A 15,985-nucleotide genomic window follows, 5' to 3' on the forward strand; every position below is an offset into this window, starting at 1 on the left:
TTGATGAAAATGCCATTCCAAATCCACCCAACTAAATAAGGCCTACTCATGTTCAAGTATCAGGCAGTTTAAAGACATGTCTGCTATCTAGTGGTGAATAGTGATATTACAATTTAAGACGACACAGTCGCATCCTACTCATGGGGGATTGGCAATGGGCCAGCTCGCCAATGGTGAAAATTTATGTATGACGTCCACATTAAAATGCATTTGGGGGGGAAAAAAAATACATTAATTTTGCTTTTGTAAAAATCCACAAAATTCTACAGAGAAGCCCGATTAAACTTTAATATACATTTTCCCGTTTCCTCCGCCCCCCACCCCCGAAAAAACATGAAAAGATCCACGAACAAGTGAATTTGCGAGTATGCGAGGTCCACTTTAGTAGAGAAACTTCCTCCCCTTGCACCAGTGACCCATCGCAGTTGTAGCAAAATAACAAGTATATCTCGTACTGTGGTCGTGTAGTTCTATACCCCTACAAACACGAGCTACAATAAATAAACATTGCCAAATGATTGAAGGGTGACAGGACAAACTTTGGATTGTCACGCAAGTCGTCACAAGTTGTCTTTAAATTCTTTCCCGGAGAATTTCAGAGGCTCATTTGGAAAATAAGGGAGCAGCTCTCCCTCTTTACAGACAAAGAGGTTCTGACATGGTCTCACGGTGCAGCCAGCGATACAAGCTGCAGTGCACTGCAGCAACGATGGTTCATCCCCAAAAAAAGAAATCCGAGTTAACATAGAAAAGGCGATTAAATGTTTGACATGACCGATGATGGCGAAATCTGCTATTGTTTAGTGAGGAGTCAAACGCCATGTTGAATATTTTGCTTTGTCTTGACAAATGGTGACTTTTGCTGATTTCTTTTGTCTTTTTTCTCTTTTCGTTCATGACTACGAGGATAAAGTATTCCGTGATCCTAAATGGGGAATTATTGCGCCCATCTTCCCGTGGAGACAACTGTGAGCAAGCATCATGATTAATGATCAAAGTCTCGATTTTTGTACCTTGCAGGGATGACCTTTGATTACAGGATGCAGACCCAAAGGAAGGTGATGCCCTGCCTGAGAAATGCTGACAAGGTGCACCATTGCGCTGCTTCTTCAGCCATTTCATGATTACAGGTAGAGACAAACAGTGATTTTCCATTTGGATGCATGTGACCCATTTCCCCTTTCGTGGCTCATCTTGGAGTTTGAACTCTGTTGCCTCGCAGTAGCTAACCCAGAAAAGAGATACTGATGACCAGGGGAAAAAAAAAAAAACACAGCGTACATACTTGCTCCTTAATTTCCTGCAGCTTGTTGCTCTGTTCACGGATGTCGTGCAGCAGCTGCATAGCTTTGTCATCTTCTCTCGAGACTTCCACGCGCGCCTCCTCGAGGCTCCGCTTTAGGCTCTGCAAGCACGGCATATGACAAGGAACACGGCTCAAAGTAATATTCTCATTATTTACTTCTTTGGTACAGGGCAACATAGTACACCATTTTGTGAGAGCATCCTTTGTTTTTTAGGATTCATTTGAGCTCCGTCTGCATTTGATGAGTCATGACGGAGAGGCCTCGGTTGAAACGTCAAGATCTAAGAGCTGGCTTAAAGTAAACATTTCACGTTAAACGTGACTTCTGGATATGCAAAAGATTTTATAGAGGTAATTGGGCTTTTTGGGAGACATATCAGAGGAAGTTTGTGTAATGTCTGGAGGGAATTTCTCACATCTGCAGAGACACGGTTGCGTAGGACTCACGCTGCACTCTGTAATGTAGGTGGCGAGGTCTTGCTCGAGGATGCTCCTCTGAGTCTCGGAGGCCTTCAGCTCCACATCTTTCTGGTGGAGCACTGACTCCAGATCAGTCATTTTGCGTTGGAACCTGGAGATCTCCTGCTCCATCTGAACACATGACACGTTCAAATTGGTCCAACTGGATTCGAATGTTGATGATTTGACGTTACTAAATGTGTTGCTAACCACGTGGAGCCACTTCATATGATGTTTATGAATTCCGCTTGCCACTTTGTGTGACCTTGTAAAGCTGCAGCCGGCCAGCATGCACTGTGCTCAGTTCCCATGCAAGTAAATCAACAACAAGGAGGTTTAGGATGTCTAGAGGGCTCACTAGTGAGTTATGACCCAACAGATAGCTGATAAAGGCCACTTTGATAGAAGCGTGTCTCCATTTAGAGGGGACGGACTGACAATAAACAGAAAAGACGCCATAAACAGCAATGCTTGGAGGGGGATCACTTTTGGGATGGCCCCACTCGATCCTGCTGTCTTATTAGAAGGTCAAATGACTGTTCCATGAAACAGCGCTTGGAAAAAATGACTATTGGCAAAGTATGACACAGTGCTCATGTATTGGAGTTGTTCATCACAAATATTTCTTGTGTTTTTTCAGTATATAAAATTTGGTGGCCGACACTTCCACATAAATTTGGGTCACCTCGGCGTTTTTTTTTTTTTTTTTTAACTGCCATTACTCTGTCACACAGAAATGTATCAGCAACAGTTGGAAATCACTTCCCAAATCGACAATGGATTTTATTTCCTCCTGACAACATGCTGGATGATTTCGCAGATTTTCAAACGGGTAAAATATTTGTTTCTTTTAAAGAAAAAAGGATATTAAAGGAGTGTTACAAGTTGGACTTTTGGCTTTCCAGAGATGCATTAGAAAATAAGCAAATCTTTTTTTTTAAGGCAAGGCGGCACTGCGTGTTTAAAAAAAAAAAAAAAAACACACACGTTAACACCTCAGGAAAAGTGTTTGTTTGGGCCCGTAAGCAGCACGCCGTCCGCACCCGTGCAAATGATTGCAACGGTACCACCAGCAAAAGTCTCACCTTGTGACATTTGTCTTGCGTTTCTTGTAATTCCTTGCTTTTAAGGTGGAGCTTCTTTTCCATGGAGTTGGTCTTAGCAGGAGAATTGAGGCCTGCAGACACTACCCTTGAGTCGACAAAAAGCAAAAGAATCAAATCAAATCAACACCACACCAGTACTCCTTATCAAGCCAAAAATATGAATGAAATTGCCCTTAGTACAATTATTATACATTTTCTGGAGAATAAAATAAATGTACTATAGTATAATACTTTTATTACATTCATAGTTTTGAGACACCAAAAATTAACGTACATCATTTCCAAATGCTAAATGTCATCTTTCTGAAGCAGCGCAACAAAAAAGAGAAAAAAAAATCCATTGTCATTTTCACACATCACATCAAGATAACTCAAGTTACGATAAAATGCAGTTTTTAAATCGTGATTTTATCCATTAAAAGTAAAAAAAACAAAAGACCTGTTCAATAATAATAATAATAACAATAATTTAAAAAAAACTCTAGAAGGTGGCAAAACCATCTAAAGTCATGATGTACAAATGGAGAAACCTCGGAAGTGTGGTAAAACTTCCCAGGTGAGTCCGACCTGCAAGAGCACAGCAGCGACTCAGACAGATGTTCACAAAGGAACCCAGGACAACATCCAAAGTCGAAAAGTGACAGTCCCAAACCACTGCTCGTCAAAAAGAATATAAAGGCTTGCCTTCCGTCTCTAAAAAAAGACATTTGGAATCGAGAATATTGTAGAGACGATGAAAGTTGAACTTTTAAGAAGTATGTGTCTCGTTACATGTCAGAAAAAGAACACCACGCCAACAGCTAAACATGCTGGTGGGTGTGTGATGGTCTGGGGCTGTTGTGTGGCTTCAGGACCTGGACGACTTGTGCGACTGATGAATTCTGAGGAGGAGAATGTGAGTGTGACCTCTGCAGCAGGACAATGATCCAAAACAAGTCAACTTCTGAATGGCTGGGTAAAATGAAGGACTTGGAGGGGCCTCGTCAAAGTCCAGACTTAAATGAGACGAAAATGTCATGGCGTGACCTTCAAAAAGGCCATTCATGCTTGAAAAGAAAGCCCTCCAGAGCGACAACATTTTTCTTCAAAGAAGAGTAGGCCAAAATATCTCCACAGAGATGTGATAGACACATTGGAAATTCAGATGGTCACGCGCCACCGTGGTCTCCCCACTTCAAGACCAACCACCGCATCATCCCAGAGACACATGGCGGTGGTGTCCTTGACAAAGACCCGACAACTCCAACTAGGCCCTTGCATCAGTGTGTGTTCGCTATATAATTCTTTTATTTTATTTTTTGAATGGACAGTTACTTTTTGACAACACTGTTTTTGCTCACTTCCACATAAAACCATACTGTGAAAAACTTTAAGACATTATACCGCAAAAAGACTCGGCCAAATCAAATGCGGATCATTTAACATACACGACACACAAAGACAGCGACATTGGGATGAACCACTTAATCCATTATTTAATAATTCAGGGGAAGCATTCAAGTGAGCCAACATGAATTGTAATTATTCAGTAACAAGAGATTTCGGGCAATTTTACAAATTACTATTTGGTGTGAATAGCTGAGGAACACTTCAGCAACAGTTAAAAAAAAACAAACAGTAAAATGGTTTCGTATTGGAGAAAAAAAATATACTAAGATATTCACATGTACTGTTCAATTTAAACAAACAGCATGAGAGGAGAAGATGCGACAGCGACGTGGCAATTATTTAGGGGAAGACATTTTGAGGACAAAGACTTATGAGCACTCAGCTGCCAGCGTCAATGTTCAGGGATCATTTTCCCCGTGAGACCATAAAAGCTCTCGCCGTTGCCATCTTGGCAATTTGACCGGATGGTCCATTTCATTTGAGCTCGCCAATTACAGTTGGACGAGCTACCAAACCACTTTGACCAAGGACCACCACATTCCATTCAACCAAAACAAAACAAAGACAAACCTTGAACAAAATAATGGCCTTTAGTCTTTTGGATATCAAATTACTACGTCATAGTTACTTCAAAAAGAAGAACACGACAAGCTAAAACTGCAAACGAGCTGTTGCTCAATGAATAAATTAAAAAAATCCCCAGTCAAGCACAGAGTATATTTTAGGAGTTTGAGACGCACTGCTGAGGGGATTTTGTTGAGTTGTACTAATGAGCAGTCAGACACGTTCACCAAAACAAAAATGACAACAAAAGGAGGATTGTACAACCCCCCAAAGCACATTATTAGCATCAACATTCCGCCCAGCGTTCTTGGGCTCAATTCTCTTTTCTTTTTCTGGGAGTCTATACGCATATGCGTGCGCCCACACACCAACGTGACACATCCGGGGAGCGACGCGCGCCACTTCATCAACTGGAGCAAAAGATAGGAGTAGTTTACAGAAAAAAAAAAAAACACATGAAAAGCTGCTATGCAACGGAAAGGGAAAGAGACATTTAAAAAGAAAGATGATGAGGCAGGGAGAACAGTAAAGATGGGGGGTGGGGAATTGGGGGAGGAAAAACACAGCAGTGGTCACCATAGAAATAGATGCCCCCCCAATCTCAGCTCTTCATCCCTTTTGCTGTCTAATCTGCTCGCGCCTTTTCCTTCCTTCCTTGCTTGCTTCCTTTCTGTTGCTGCAGCTGTCATGATCCGCAGTCTCCAGCACCATCAAGCGGGCACAGGCGGCTCTAATCAAACACGTCCTTTTGGATTATTACCGAGGTGAAGAAGTCAAACGGCATCAGGCATAATTACGGTCCCAAAAGCCATGCTGTAGTCAGGATGCCATTTAGCAGCACATTAACAGTAGAGAGGGCGGGAATGTCGCTCTGTGTGTGTGTGCGTGAGCATGTGTGTGTGCGTGGGGTTCCACCTCTCAGCGAACCTCATTGACACACTCAGCTGCATACCAAGCAGCACTGATGGCAAGACAACACCAGCTCACAGCCTCTGACCCGTGAATTTGAACTCCCTGGGCATCGGATCAATGACATGTGCTCTCAAGACAGACAAAAAAAAAAGGAATCACAGAAAAGGAAGCATCACATGCAGATTAAGTAAAACCATCTCTTGTTTATTGCGTCTTGCACAGCCTAGAGCAAAACTCAATTTGGCCTCAACAGGCACCACGCAAATGACAAGCCAAGTGCCGGCCAGGTGCCCCAAAAACCTTCCCAGCTGGAATTTGTAGTCAAGCAAATGAGAAATGTGGAGACAAAGCACCCGATGCCAATGGTAGCATGGGGTCCTTAATTAACAAAGGTGTATCGGATAGGCGTACGTGAGAGGTCCTCAGGATAAAATAGGGACTGTGTTGGGGGGGGGGGGGAAAGAAAGCAAAGAGGCAAACAGTGCGTAGCAAATCGATTGAACTTACTCAGATTTGGCCAATGTTGTCAGCGCTCTGCTGAAGAACCATCCTAGAAAGGGGAGATCCTTGCCCTGGAAGCCCACGGGGGGAGCTCCTCGCTTGGATGCTGAGGCTGGCCGGGGGGCTGCCTGCTCGGGCTCCTCAAAATTAGAGGTGTCATCTTCAGCGTGCAACGCAGGAACAAAAGGTGGGAGAACTGTCGGGGAAGGAAAGGAATTAGAGGCGGGAGCAAAAAAGGGCAAGGGAAACGTTTTCAGAGGAGGAGAGGCGAGTTAAAAAAAAAAAGGGGTGGGGGGGGACACAGGAGGAAAGACGGAGGGGAGGTGGAACCTCGCTGAGCGGTGTGCACCGACCGAGAGTGCGGTAAGTTGCACGTTGATGCACACGCTGCCTCCGCTCCGTCCGTCTGTCCGTCCCCCCTCACACTCACTTGCTCACTTGCCCTCTCTCACTGCAGCAGAGCAAGCTGCTCCGCTTAAAGCAGAGCGCAAGCGCAACGCTCAAGCGGCATCCGGCGGATTTTTCTTCCACACCGTTTGAATTTCATTTCATTTAAAAACTCAAATCAAAACAAAACGGCTTCCATTGGCGCATGAAGCAAAAATGATGATTTGGAAAGATTGCCACAGAGTCCGCAGAGGATTCAAATTTCCATTCAGACGATGAGTAGAAGGGAGGGCTTGCATATCAATGTTTGGTAATAACGTCACAAGCGCCAAAATAACTGTTGATTCATCTGAAAACGTGACATCTTGCAAATAGCGGACGCACTCGGGAGTGACGGCTTTGTTGTGCATTCCAATGTGAGCACACTTGAATGAAAAATGTTCTTCAGTGTGAATGTTGTGATTTTTTTTTTTTTTTTTTGTCACAGATGTTCGGCTGAAAATGTCACATCAACCTCTTCAACATTGTTCTCTGTTATCCAAAGCGTCAATGAAATCTGTCATTGACGGGTTTTTTTTTTATCCAATCTGGCTGCTAATTATTATTTGGAAAAGTATCGGCAGACATAACCGGCCGTCCAATTAAAAGGTCGGGCCCAATAAGAAAACAAACGATTGTCGGGGGAGAATCTCTTCCTCACCTTGTCGTAAATTGTTCCAGTCCACTTTGGAAAAAAACGAGTGGCATCTGAGTCCCTCAAATCCCAAACGTTCTTTTGCACCACAAAGCAAACTAAGCACCAGGTCGACAAATTGTTTACTGGCGCGCGGCTCTTCTGGAATCTTCAGAAAGTGCTAAAAGCAGACAACGTACACGTCCAAGTTTAGTCGTCATCGGAAACCTTCTCAGATCAAGTTCACTCCAATATTTGGCTGCTGAGGTCAGAAATGCTAAGACAAAAAAAAAAAAAATCCCGTTGTGTTAAGCACCTGGAAGTTGAGGATGTTGTGGATGGTGCTTGTGGAAGTGCCATCTGAGAAAGGCAGCTTGGAATAGATCATATCATAGGCGATGACCCCGAGCGACCACCAGTCACACTCCACGCCGTAGCTGCTGCGAGGGTCCCCCGTCATGGCCGCCAAGACTTCAGGGGAGAGGAAATCTTGGCTTCCCACGGGCACAGTGGGAGTGGCCACCTGCAAAAAGAGAACGGAGCGCGGCCGTCAACAACAGCAGCAGTCATTGATACGGACAGCAAACTTTGCAATGCGCTCACCGTTTTGGTAGTCGTGAGCTTGGCGGACGATCCAAAATCTGCCAGCTTTATGTGACCCGTCCGATCGATGACAACGTTTTCGGGCTTCACATCTCTAAAAGTGGTTATGTTCGAAAAGATTGCACCATTCATGAGAACAAGGCAATTAGGCTTAGGCTTTTTTTTTTTTTTTTTGTTCAATTAAGAGAATTTAAGTTGAATGTATCGCTTGGCTGTTCATGACACAAGTTAAGATTCTCTGTTCATTTCGAATTTTTGATTTACATGTTGACAAAACATGCAGATGTATTCAATGTTCTAAATGTATAGCTGCGTGCAATTAGAATTGAGGATCGTACGGAATGCTAAATTCCTCTCTGCAAAATTATCATGATATGAATAATTGTGAAATGAAAATTCCAAATATTTGTCTTTTGACTATTTCCAGCAAAACTGAAAGTTGTTATTATTTTTTTTTCATCCTTTCCTTGTGTCATTTCTAGTCAGACGATACCCATACAAGCACAACTGTTGCAACATCCTCGCCTCACCTGTGGACGAAGCCCAGCTGGTGGACAGCATGGATGGCCTCCACCAGCTCAGCCAAATAAAACTGAGCCATGCTCTCGTCAAAGTGCTCCTCGTATCGGTTGAGCAGCGACAGGAGGTCGCCGCCTGGCAAATACTCCATCGCCTAACACGAAGTTGCATGGAGTCAGAAAACAAATACCGTACATGTTTGCCCCGTTGCTGTTGATCGGGTTTTTTTTCTGTATTTGAGGCAAATGGCCACCAAGTGGACAATAAATGAAAATAACTAATAGCCAGTGGGATCAGTATTTGGGTGTGCTTTGCTAGTGACTAAAATATGCCGCTACCACATGTCGACGATCCATCTCTAAATGCCCATAAGCGAGGCTATATTTAGAAAAACCGGCAACAGTACAACCATGTGTGTGATCAAAGCACGTTCCCGTTTAGGATTATAGGGTGGCATTCATTATAGATTATGCAACATCAGATGTGGGGGCAAGATTATCTGTGACATTGTCGGCAAAAAAAAAAAAAAGAAAAATTATAAATGGCACAAAGGGCCAATCATTTTATAGCGAGCCTGTCTGTGTTCATACGCATCAAGCGGTACAAAAAATAAATAAATAAAGTCTTCAAGTTTGCAAGCATAAATTCATAAATTGAAATGCGGTTCTCCATTTCTCGCCCGTGTTGTCTGCATCTACAAGCGGAGATGAAAGGCTTTTGTTGAGGCTGATTTCAGCTAGAAGGCGGCAGGCAAGCATTGCAGCCATAACAGATGAGAGCCCCTGGTGCATGAATGGTCGGCAAGTCTGAATGAGCGGGAGCCGTTTGCTGTGTTACCTAGCAACAGGCAGACTGAAAGCCTCTCTCACACGGATAGAGATGGATGCTTTGTATTTTGCTCCACGCTCTGCTGGGGAGCAGGGTGGGACAGAAGGCCAGTAAAGAAAAGGCACCGGGGGGAGAATGGAGGCACACACGATGAACATGTCAAGGCTCACTTGTCTTAACCGTCACTTGTTAACACTTGTGACGGAGATGACCATCAATACAGGATCATCTTTTTTTAATTGCCTATTAATTCAATGTCTACGCAGACATTCATTGGTCATTTTGCCAATCCGTAAAAATTGCCCACGTCTAGTGAGCTTCTCTGACACGACTACTTGCATTTTGTTTAAATCTTAAAGGAGATCAAAGTGTCCTTTGCGCCCATGAGGACATTTTCAATGTAGTTAAAATAAATAAATAAATTATTTAGCATTTTTCAGAAGGACTATTTTTGTCTTCCATCACAAAAGCAGTGCTTCTTTTAACAAGTTACACCTCGCACTGCACACTTGAGTTCAGGTTCCTTCCCGGAGCAACTCATGTATTATTCTGATTGATCTCACTGTTCAGTGAGTTTCACGTGCTGGAAAGAAAAATGGAAAAATAGTAACCTCCACAGAAGTACTAAATACATTCCGTTACATCATGTGGACATGCCAACAAGTTTTGCACGGGAATGTATCGATCCTTTTTTTTTTTTTTTAAATCTCCTATTCTGTTTGTAGTCATGGGTGATCTGAGCTCTATCAGAGCTGAAAGATGGGGAGAAAAAAAAAAAAACAGAATGGCCCACTGACAAAACAGCGTAGGCCTAAAATGTCACTAACTCGTAGAGTAGTACAATGCCTGATGATTTTGTCAAGGTTCAAGATTAACCTTCGATTGAATTCAGTCTAATAGTCACGACGAAAACAGCCACGGTAGTTATAGAAAACAAGTCTCACCAAATAAACACGTTCATCATCCTGGAAAGCACAAAAGAGCTGCGGGATCCAGGGACTGCAGTTCAAAGACAGAATTCGCCGCTCCTCTTCGTGAAAAACCACCTGAATCCCAAAAATATATATTATTAGCGTCAAAATTATTATCACAGCTGCTTATCCTCCATACGTTCATTTCTATTGGTTGGAATGAAATGGAAAGCCATTTATATTGTACACAGTCAAACGTTTATGTGGAGTTTTCATTTCATTTTGAAATAATAGACGTGTGTTGCTTGAACAAAATCTTTTTTTGCACATTGCAGCTGTTGCTCGTTTATTGCTCACTTTGCGTGTGTTCCTGTCACGACGAGCTGTCGTGTTAGTCACACGCTGTGAAAATGTGTATCCGCACTTGAGTGTTTGACTCCACAGCATCCTCCAGTGGGATCTTCTTTGACTGCATCAATTGTGCACTCACAACTACGGCAATTGTTTGGATGATGAAGAGGATTTTTGTCTCAAATATTGCCAACAACCTGACACACAAATTCATGACACAACAGAAACAAAACCTTGTCCAAATCTAAATGAATACATATTCAATGTATTCCCCGCATGCACTTTTTTCCCCAAAAAGCAAAACTTCAAGAAATGCTGTCTCATGACTTCAAAGTTCTAACACATTTCTTCCCATTGGAAATATCAAGTAAATTAATTCAGTCAATATTTAAGAAACAAGTCTTACTTTCTTTATGGTCAAACAATTATCAAGAAACATCTATGTACAGTGGGAAACTAATAGTATAATGAAACCAAAAAAAATCATTTATTATGTGAAGTTTTAAAAAAAAAAAAATTTTTTAAATTAGGCAAGTCTAAAGTTAGATTCGGCGTGGCACAGTGGCCCGACTGGTTAGCACGATAGCCTCACAATGCAAAGGTCGTGGGTTTGATTCCGGCTCCGGCCTTCCTGTGTGGAGTTTGCATGTTCTCCCTCTGCCTGCGTGGGTTTCCTCCGGGTACTCTGGTTTCCTCCCACATTCCAAGAACATGCATGGCAGGTTGATTGGACACTCTAAGTTGCCCCTAGGTATGAATGTGAGCGCGTCTCTGTGTGCGTAAGTAAGTAAGAAGTGACCCCAAAAAAATATTCCACTTAACATCACAGCAGTGAAAGGTTGACTATTTTCAGCACTTAATCAAGGTGCTTCTCATTACAACTAGAGATGAAGAAAAAAATGATCTGATTTTGATGACCAATTTTGAAAACAGAGGATGTTGTTATGACAAAAAATAGTCTTATCGAGCAATATAAAAGCACAATGACAGAAATTGTCAACAATGAATCGCAGTACAGTACTTACATTTTTCTGAGCATGTAAAACTGTCTTTTCCATGACTTTCAAGGCGTAAAAATCCCCCGTTGCCTTCTCACGTGCAACTTGAACCTTGCCGAAACGACCGTGGCCCACCACAGCGTGCACCTCGAAGTCATGAAGGCCCGGCTGCAAGGCCTGAAGCTCAGAGACCACCTCAGAAACTGATAACACACACAAAAGCACAGGACGAGTGATCAGTTAAGTGGCAAATCATTAACTAAAGAGTTTCAATTGCCCATACGTCAAGTTGAATGTGTGAATGGTTATTTGTCTATGAGTGCCCTGGCAACCGGCGCAATACAATTATTCATTTCTCTATTAGTGGTACAGCTGATGCTGTACATTGCATTCAGCCACTATCCATGACTGTCGGACTTGTCCTCACAAGGTCACAGGTTAAGTTGGAGCTGACAGGCACTCGTGTGTAATATGCTTACACTTGTTTACAAAGTTGGCCACATGGTGTATCTTCATCAACTCGGGAGATTTACATTCTTGGTAAAGTAACAACAGAGAGTCCAGAAACTCCTCCCGACCCAAGAAGCATCCTCCCTGTTGCCCGTTCAGGCTGACTCGACCCTGCGAGAAGAGACAAAAAGTTCAAAGTCACCTCGTGGAAGTCGGTTGTTGGCGTCCATGTTCATGTTCATATTTTGGGAGCAGTGTGAGAGAGAAAGATGTGTACCTGGAACAGCTGGTTGAGTCTCGAGCTGCGGATGGTGATGGGGTCCGCGGAGGTCGGCAGATTTTGAGCGGCACCCTGGCTCACGTATTTGAACTTCAACATTCTCAAAAATATTTCTCCTGAGACAATGACACATACAGACGAGTCCGAGAGTTAAATGCGACGTTTTAGCGGATTAGGACGAACGAGAGTGAACAAGTATTGTCAACAAAGCATGCTAAATCGAAGTTAGCTAAAACACAAATTTGCTCGTCAAAAATACGTTTAACTTTCGTCTTCATTTACACGCGCAGAGATAAAACGTAAAGTGTTAGGCCACTCACAGAAGTTCCATGCAAGTAGTCCGCCTTACGAATACATTACAAAGCGATTTTAAAATAGAAAACGATCCGTTGTTTGCTTCTTGTTTGTCTTTGCTTCCGGTCAACTTTCAAATTTTGCGCGTTGCCCGCCCGTCTCCTGGGTTGTGCTTCGGTAATATGGCACATGATTGGATAGAGCCGTATCAAGATGGCACGTAATTGGTTAGATCCGTGTTTGTGGGCAGTGCTTAGTTTTAACGAGGAAGTAATTGACGTGTGGTTGATTCATCAGCGAAAGCGAAAATGGTAGAATAATGAAAGAATGAAACGTTTCACCAAAACGAATTCATGTATTAGTGAACAGTATCACGATACCACGTTCCTCAATACATAGCAAAAGATATACACAAATCACGATGACTCATCTAAAGTTTTCTCAAACGAATATTTCGCGTCTGATGAGTCATAGTCTGCCTATAATTTCTGGAAAAGGTTTTGTGCTCAAGTGCCACATTTGAGTTTAAAAAAGGACAGATGGGCCAGTGAGGTGAAAAAAAGAAAAGAGAAATTCTGTATTTAAAATTGATTATTTGAATTAATAAGATAACAAAGCATTTGACCATTAAACGTGTGGTTATTTGTGATTAATTTTGTTCAAACTCTAATTAATCTGCTATAATCTTATGATTGAAAACATGCATGTTGGACTTAATCATATCGAATGTCATACACACAAACAACTTTGATTTGACACAGACACATTTAAAAAAGATTTATGGAGTGGAGTGACAATCATACCAAAAATGTTTGGAATGCATTTCTCTTATTTCTAGTTGAGATAAATTGAATTAATTAATTCAATATACAATTCATGTAGCACTCTCAATACCACTACGGTGCCACTGCAAGTGAGTGTGCTGTGCGGGATCCTCAGATGTGCAGTGGGATGTTTTGCAATTTCACTTAATTGGTCCAACAATTCTTTTTAATTATTTACTGCAAATGATGCATCTCTTTCAACTATATAGGAAAGTGCATTTTCCTGAAAAATGTGTGCCTCGTTCTAAAAAAGTTGAAAATAGTTTGACTGCACTAGATCATATTGTCCATGCTACATGAGAAAATAACATGCAGACAATCAAAAATCAGGGATTTCTTTTTTAATTTGCCATCACAAATGCATGTTTCATCCATGCAAATGCCAATAATTTGTCATTGTCACATCACAGTGGCTCCGGCTTGTCTCAGGAGGTGTAAGGAGGTGCTGAATTTGCGGCCTTCGGTCTAAGGCTGGGTTTGTGCTTTGGGATTTGGAGACGGTTTTGGGATGGGAGTCGGGTTAGGAACAGGGTTAGGGTTGGGAGTGGGGTTAGGTTTAGCGATGGGATTAGGATTAGGAGTGGGGGCAATGAAGCACCCCCTCTTGTGCCACTGCATGTCCCTCACACGTCGGACAGACTGGATCTGAGGCGCAGTGGCCCCCCAGTCATTCCAGTGCTTGAAGTCTCCATGCTCAAACACATACTGGCGTCCTCTGTAGCCCGGGTACATGTAGGCCACCCACCTTCAGAGGCAAAGTACATCGGACTGAATAACAGCTCTCGAACGATCACGGTGGCAGAAGATACGGAAAAGACAGAAGGTTGCATCTTACGTGCCGTTGATGGCTTTAGCGCTGGCCACACGATCCTGGAAACCGTAAGCCCACAGACTGGGAACATCATCGTCAACAATCTCCATCTTCCTGCCCTCAAAAGCGGCGTTCTCAAACAAGTGCAGCTTGTGATCGGCATTGTCCTGCAGAGAGACAAACACTTGAGTTCTCGGTAGAATTTCTCGCCGTTGCAATGGGCGCGATGAAGACGGACCACTTTGAGCGGCCTGAAAGAGCTCAGGCAGTAGTGACTCTGGCAGTTGGTCCAGGTGCTCCAGCGGGGATACTCGCCTTTCTCCAACACAAACTTCTCGCCTGCAAAACGTGGATGTTCAAAACCAACCCATCTGGAACAGAAGAGAGGAAATACTGTAGACCAGGCGTGGGCAAACTACGGCCCGGGGGCCACATGCGGCCCATTAGACGTTTTAAGCCGGCCCGCCAAACTTGAAAAAAATGTAATGACTAAACCTTGTTAATGTTTTATTTTCTAAATACTGCGGTTTTTCAAAGACAAAAGACATTTTCATAAAACACAAGACAAAATGTCGTTTATTTTCTCCAATGAGGTGAGGTTACCAAAACACTCCATCCATCTGTTCCTGGTCTGGCCCCTCGGTCAAATTTTAGAAGCCATTGTGGCCCGCCAATCAAAACATTTGCACACCTTTGCTTTATTCAATACCATCCATGTTTTGTTTTGTTTTTTAAATTGGGGGTCTTTCATTATTCAACGGCGTCACATCGAATCACTCACGGTCCAGATTCCACAATGATGGAGCCAACTTTCTGCGTCTTCTCCAACACATCTTTACATTCACCAGACAATTCCACTTTCTTTCCACGGAAGTTCTCCAACTCAAAAACCGCCAACTGTAAGACAAGTTTTAACAGCAATGATCAAGTCCTTTTTGGCAGAGTCTATTTTGTCCGTTTGTGTCATTGAAGTACCTTATATGAAGCTCCCGCTCCTCCTTGGCCCTTCTCGGCAGGCAACTGGTCTGGGCTTCCTTGTTGATCTGTCATTTTCCTTTGAACATTTGATGTGTCGTTACGAATAAAGACGAACAGAGCAGCCTGCCAGGCCCATTGAAAATTTGCGGAACTCATTTGGGTGTATTGTACAGGCAATATACAGGATTCGGCATATTTCTGATGGGTTGTGTGAGGATCTTGCTTTGGCCAAATGGTAGCGCTTTAGGCAATTTACACACGCATGAACAGCCAGCATGTGCAACACACACCAAGATCAGCCGCGCATTACCCAAGCCGCTTCTCCTCTCGAGGGTCGCGGGCGTGCTGGCCGCTACAGCTGCAACCGTCTTTGGGCAGTAAGCGAGGTACAACCTCAACTGCTTTGATCATTTGATCAAACGATTTCCCATTCAAGAGATAATGTTCATCTTTAACTGACCCAGTCAACGAGATATCAATTTAAAGACAGCGTTGGCTTATTCTTGTTGAAGACCATTTCCAAAGGCAGCTCTTGCATTGGATCTCAATAGATTGTGCAAGCGGTCATAAAATTGCAGCTTAGCAGAAAAAAATACATTAATAGTCGATACTTTTCGGAAACAAGCACTCAGATGCAACTCAGACAGAACCACGGGGAAATAAAGTGGGAAAAACAAACTCCTATATTTGTTTTCACCTGCTTTGCTTGCGTCAATGCACCTGGTACGAGCCCCGTCTTGCGTCGTTCTTGTCTTTGTCAGTCCGTCTTGGTGTGAGGGTGCAGAGGCCTGGCGAGCGCTCGCTGGAGGCCGGGGGGGTATTTATGGTTTATTTCTGGCCA

At 43.1% G+C, this 15,985-nt stretch overlaps 2 protein-coding genes across 5 annotated transcripts in view; both read right to left on the bottom strand.

The window, feature by feature from the left end:
* Nucleotides 1-12,669, bottom strand: part of cita (citron rho-interacting serine/threonine kinase a) — a 30,662-nt gene extending 17,993 nt beyond the window's left edge. For all 4 annotated transcript variants that reach the window (XM_088309045.1, XM_088309047.1, XM_088309043.1 and 1 more), the window contains exons 1-13: nucleotides 12,558-12,669; nucleotides 12,235-12,353; nucleotides 11,987-12,128; nucleotides 11,535-11,710; nucleotides 10,192-10,293; nucleotides 8,431-8,573; nucleotides 7,901-7,994; nucleotides 7,614-7,820; nucleotides 7,325-7,478; nucleotides 6,244-6,433; nucleotides 2,851-2,956; nucleotides 1,754-1,897; nucleotides 1,286-1,405 (exon numbers count right to left, since the gene is read on the bottom strand). In XM_088309045.1, the coding sequence (XP_088165171.1) occupies nucleotides 1,286-1,405; nucleotides 1,754-1,897; nucleotides 2,851-2,956; nucleotides 6,244-6,433; nucleotides 7,325-7,478; nucleotides 7,614-7,820; nucleotides 7,901-7,994; nucleotides 8,431-8,573; nucleotides 10,192-10,293; nucleotides 11,535-11,710; nucleotides 11,987-12,128; nucleotides 12,235-12,336 (1,680 nt within the window). In that variant the 5' untranslated portion in view covers nucleotides 12,337-12,353; nucleotides 12,558-12,669. The remainder of the gene's footprint in view (nucleotides 1-1,285; nucleotides 1,406-1,753; nucleotides 1,898-2,850; nucleotides 2,957-6,243; nucleotides 6,434-7,324; nucleotides 7,479-7,613; nucleotides 7,821-7,900; nucleotides 7,995-8,430; nucleotides 8,574-10,191; nucleotides 10,294-11,534; nucleotides 11,711-11,986; nucleotides 12,129-12,234; nucleotides 12,354-12,557) is intronic.
* A 1,012-nt stretch (nucleotides 12,670-13,681) lies between these two features.
* crybb3 (crystallin, beta B3) lies at nucleotides 13,682-15,966 on the bottom strand. The gene is made up of 6 exons (XM_088308254.1): nucleotides 15,842-15,966; nucleotides 15,142-15,220; nucleotides 14,948-15,063; nucleotides 14,405-14,537; nucleotides 14,191-14,333; nucleotides 13,682-14,100 (listed from the first exon to the last, which is right to left on the bottom strand). The coding sequence occupies exons 2-6, from the start codon at nucleotides 15,214-15,216 to the stop codon at nucleotides 13,821-13,823; spliced, it is 747 nt and encodes a 248-aa protein (XP_088164380.1). The 5' UTR covers nucleotides 15,217-15,220; nucleotides 15,842-15,966; the 3' UTR covers nucleotides 13,682-13,820.
* Nucleotides 15,967-15,985: the final 19 nt, after the last annotated feature.

The sequence above is a fragment of the Idiotropiscis lumnitzeri genome, chromosome 11 (assembly GCF_059441095.1).
Source record: "Idiotropiscis lumnitzeri isolate Australia: NSW breed Sydney's pygmy pipehorse chromosome 11, RoL_Ilum_1.0, whole genome shotgun sequence".
Classification (NCBI taxonomy): domain Eukaryota; kingdom Metazoa; phylum Chordata; class Actinopteri; order Syngnathiformes; family Syngnathidae; genus Idiotropiscis; species Idiotropiscis lumnitzeri.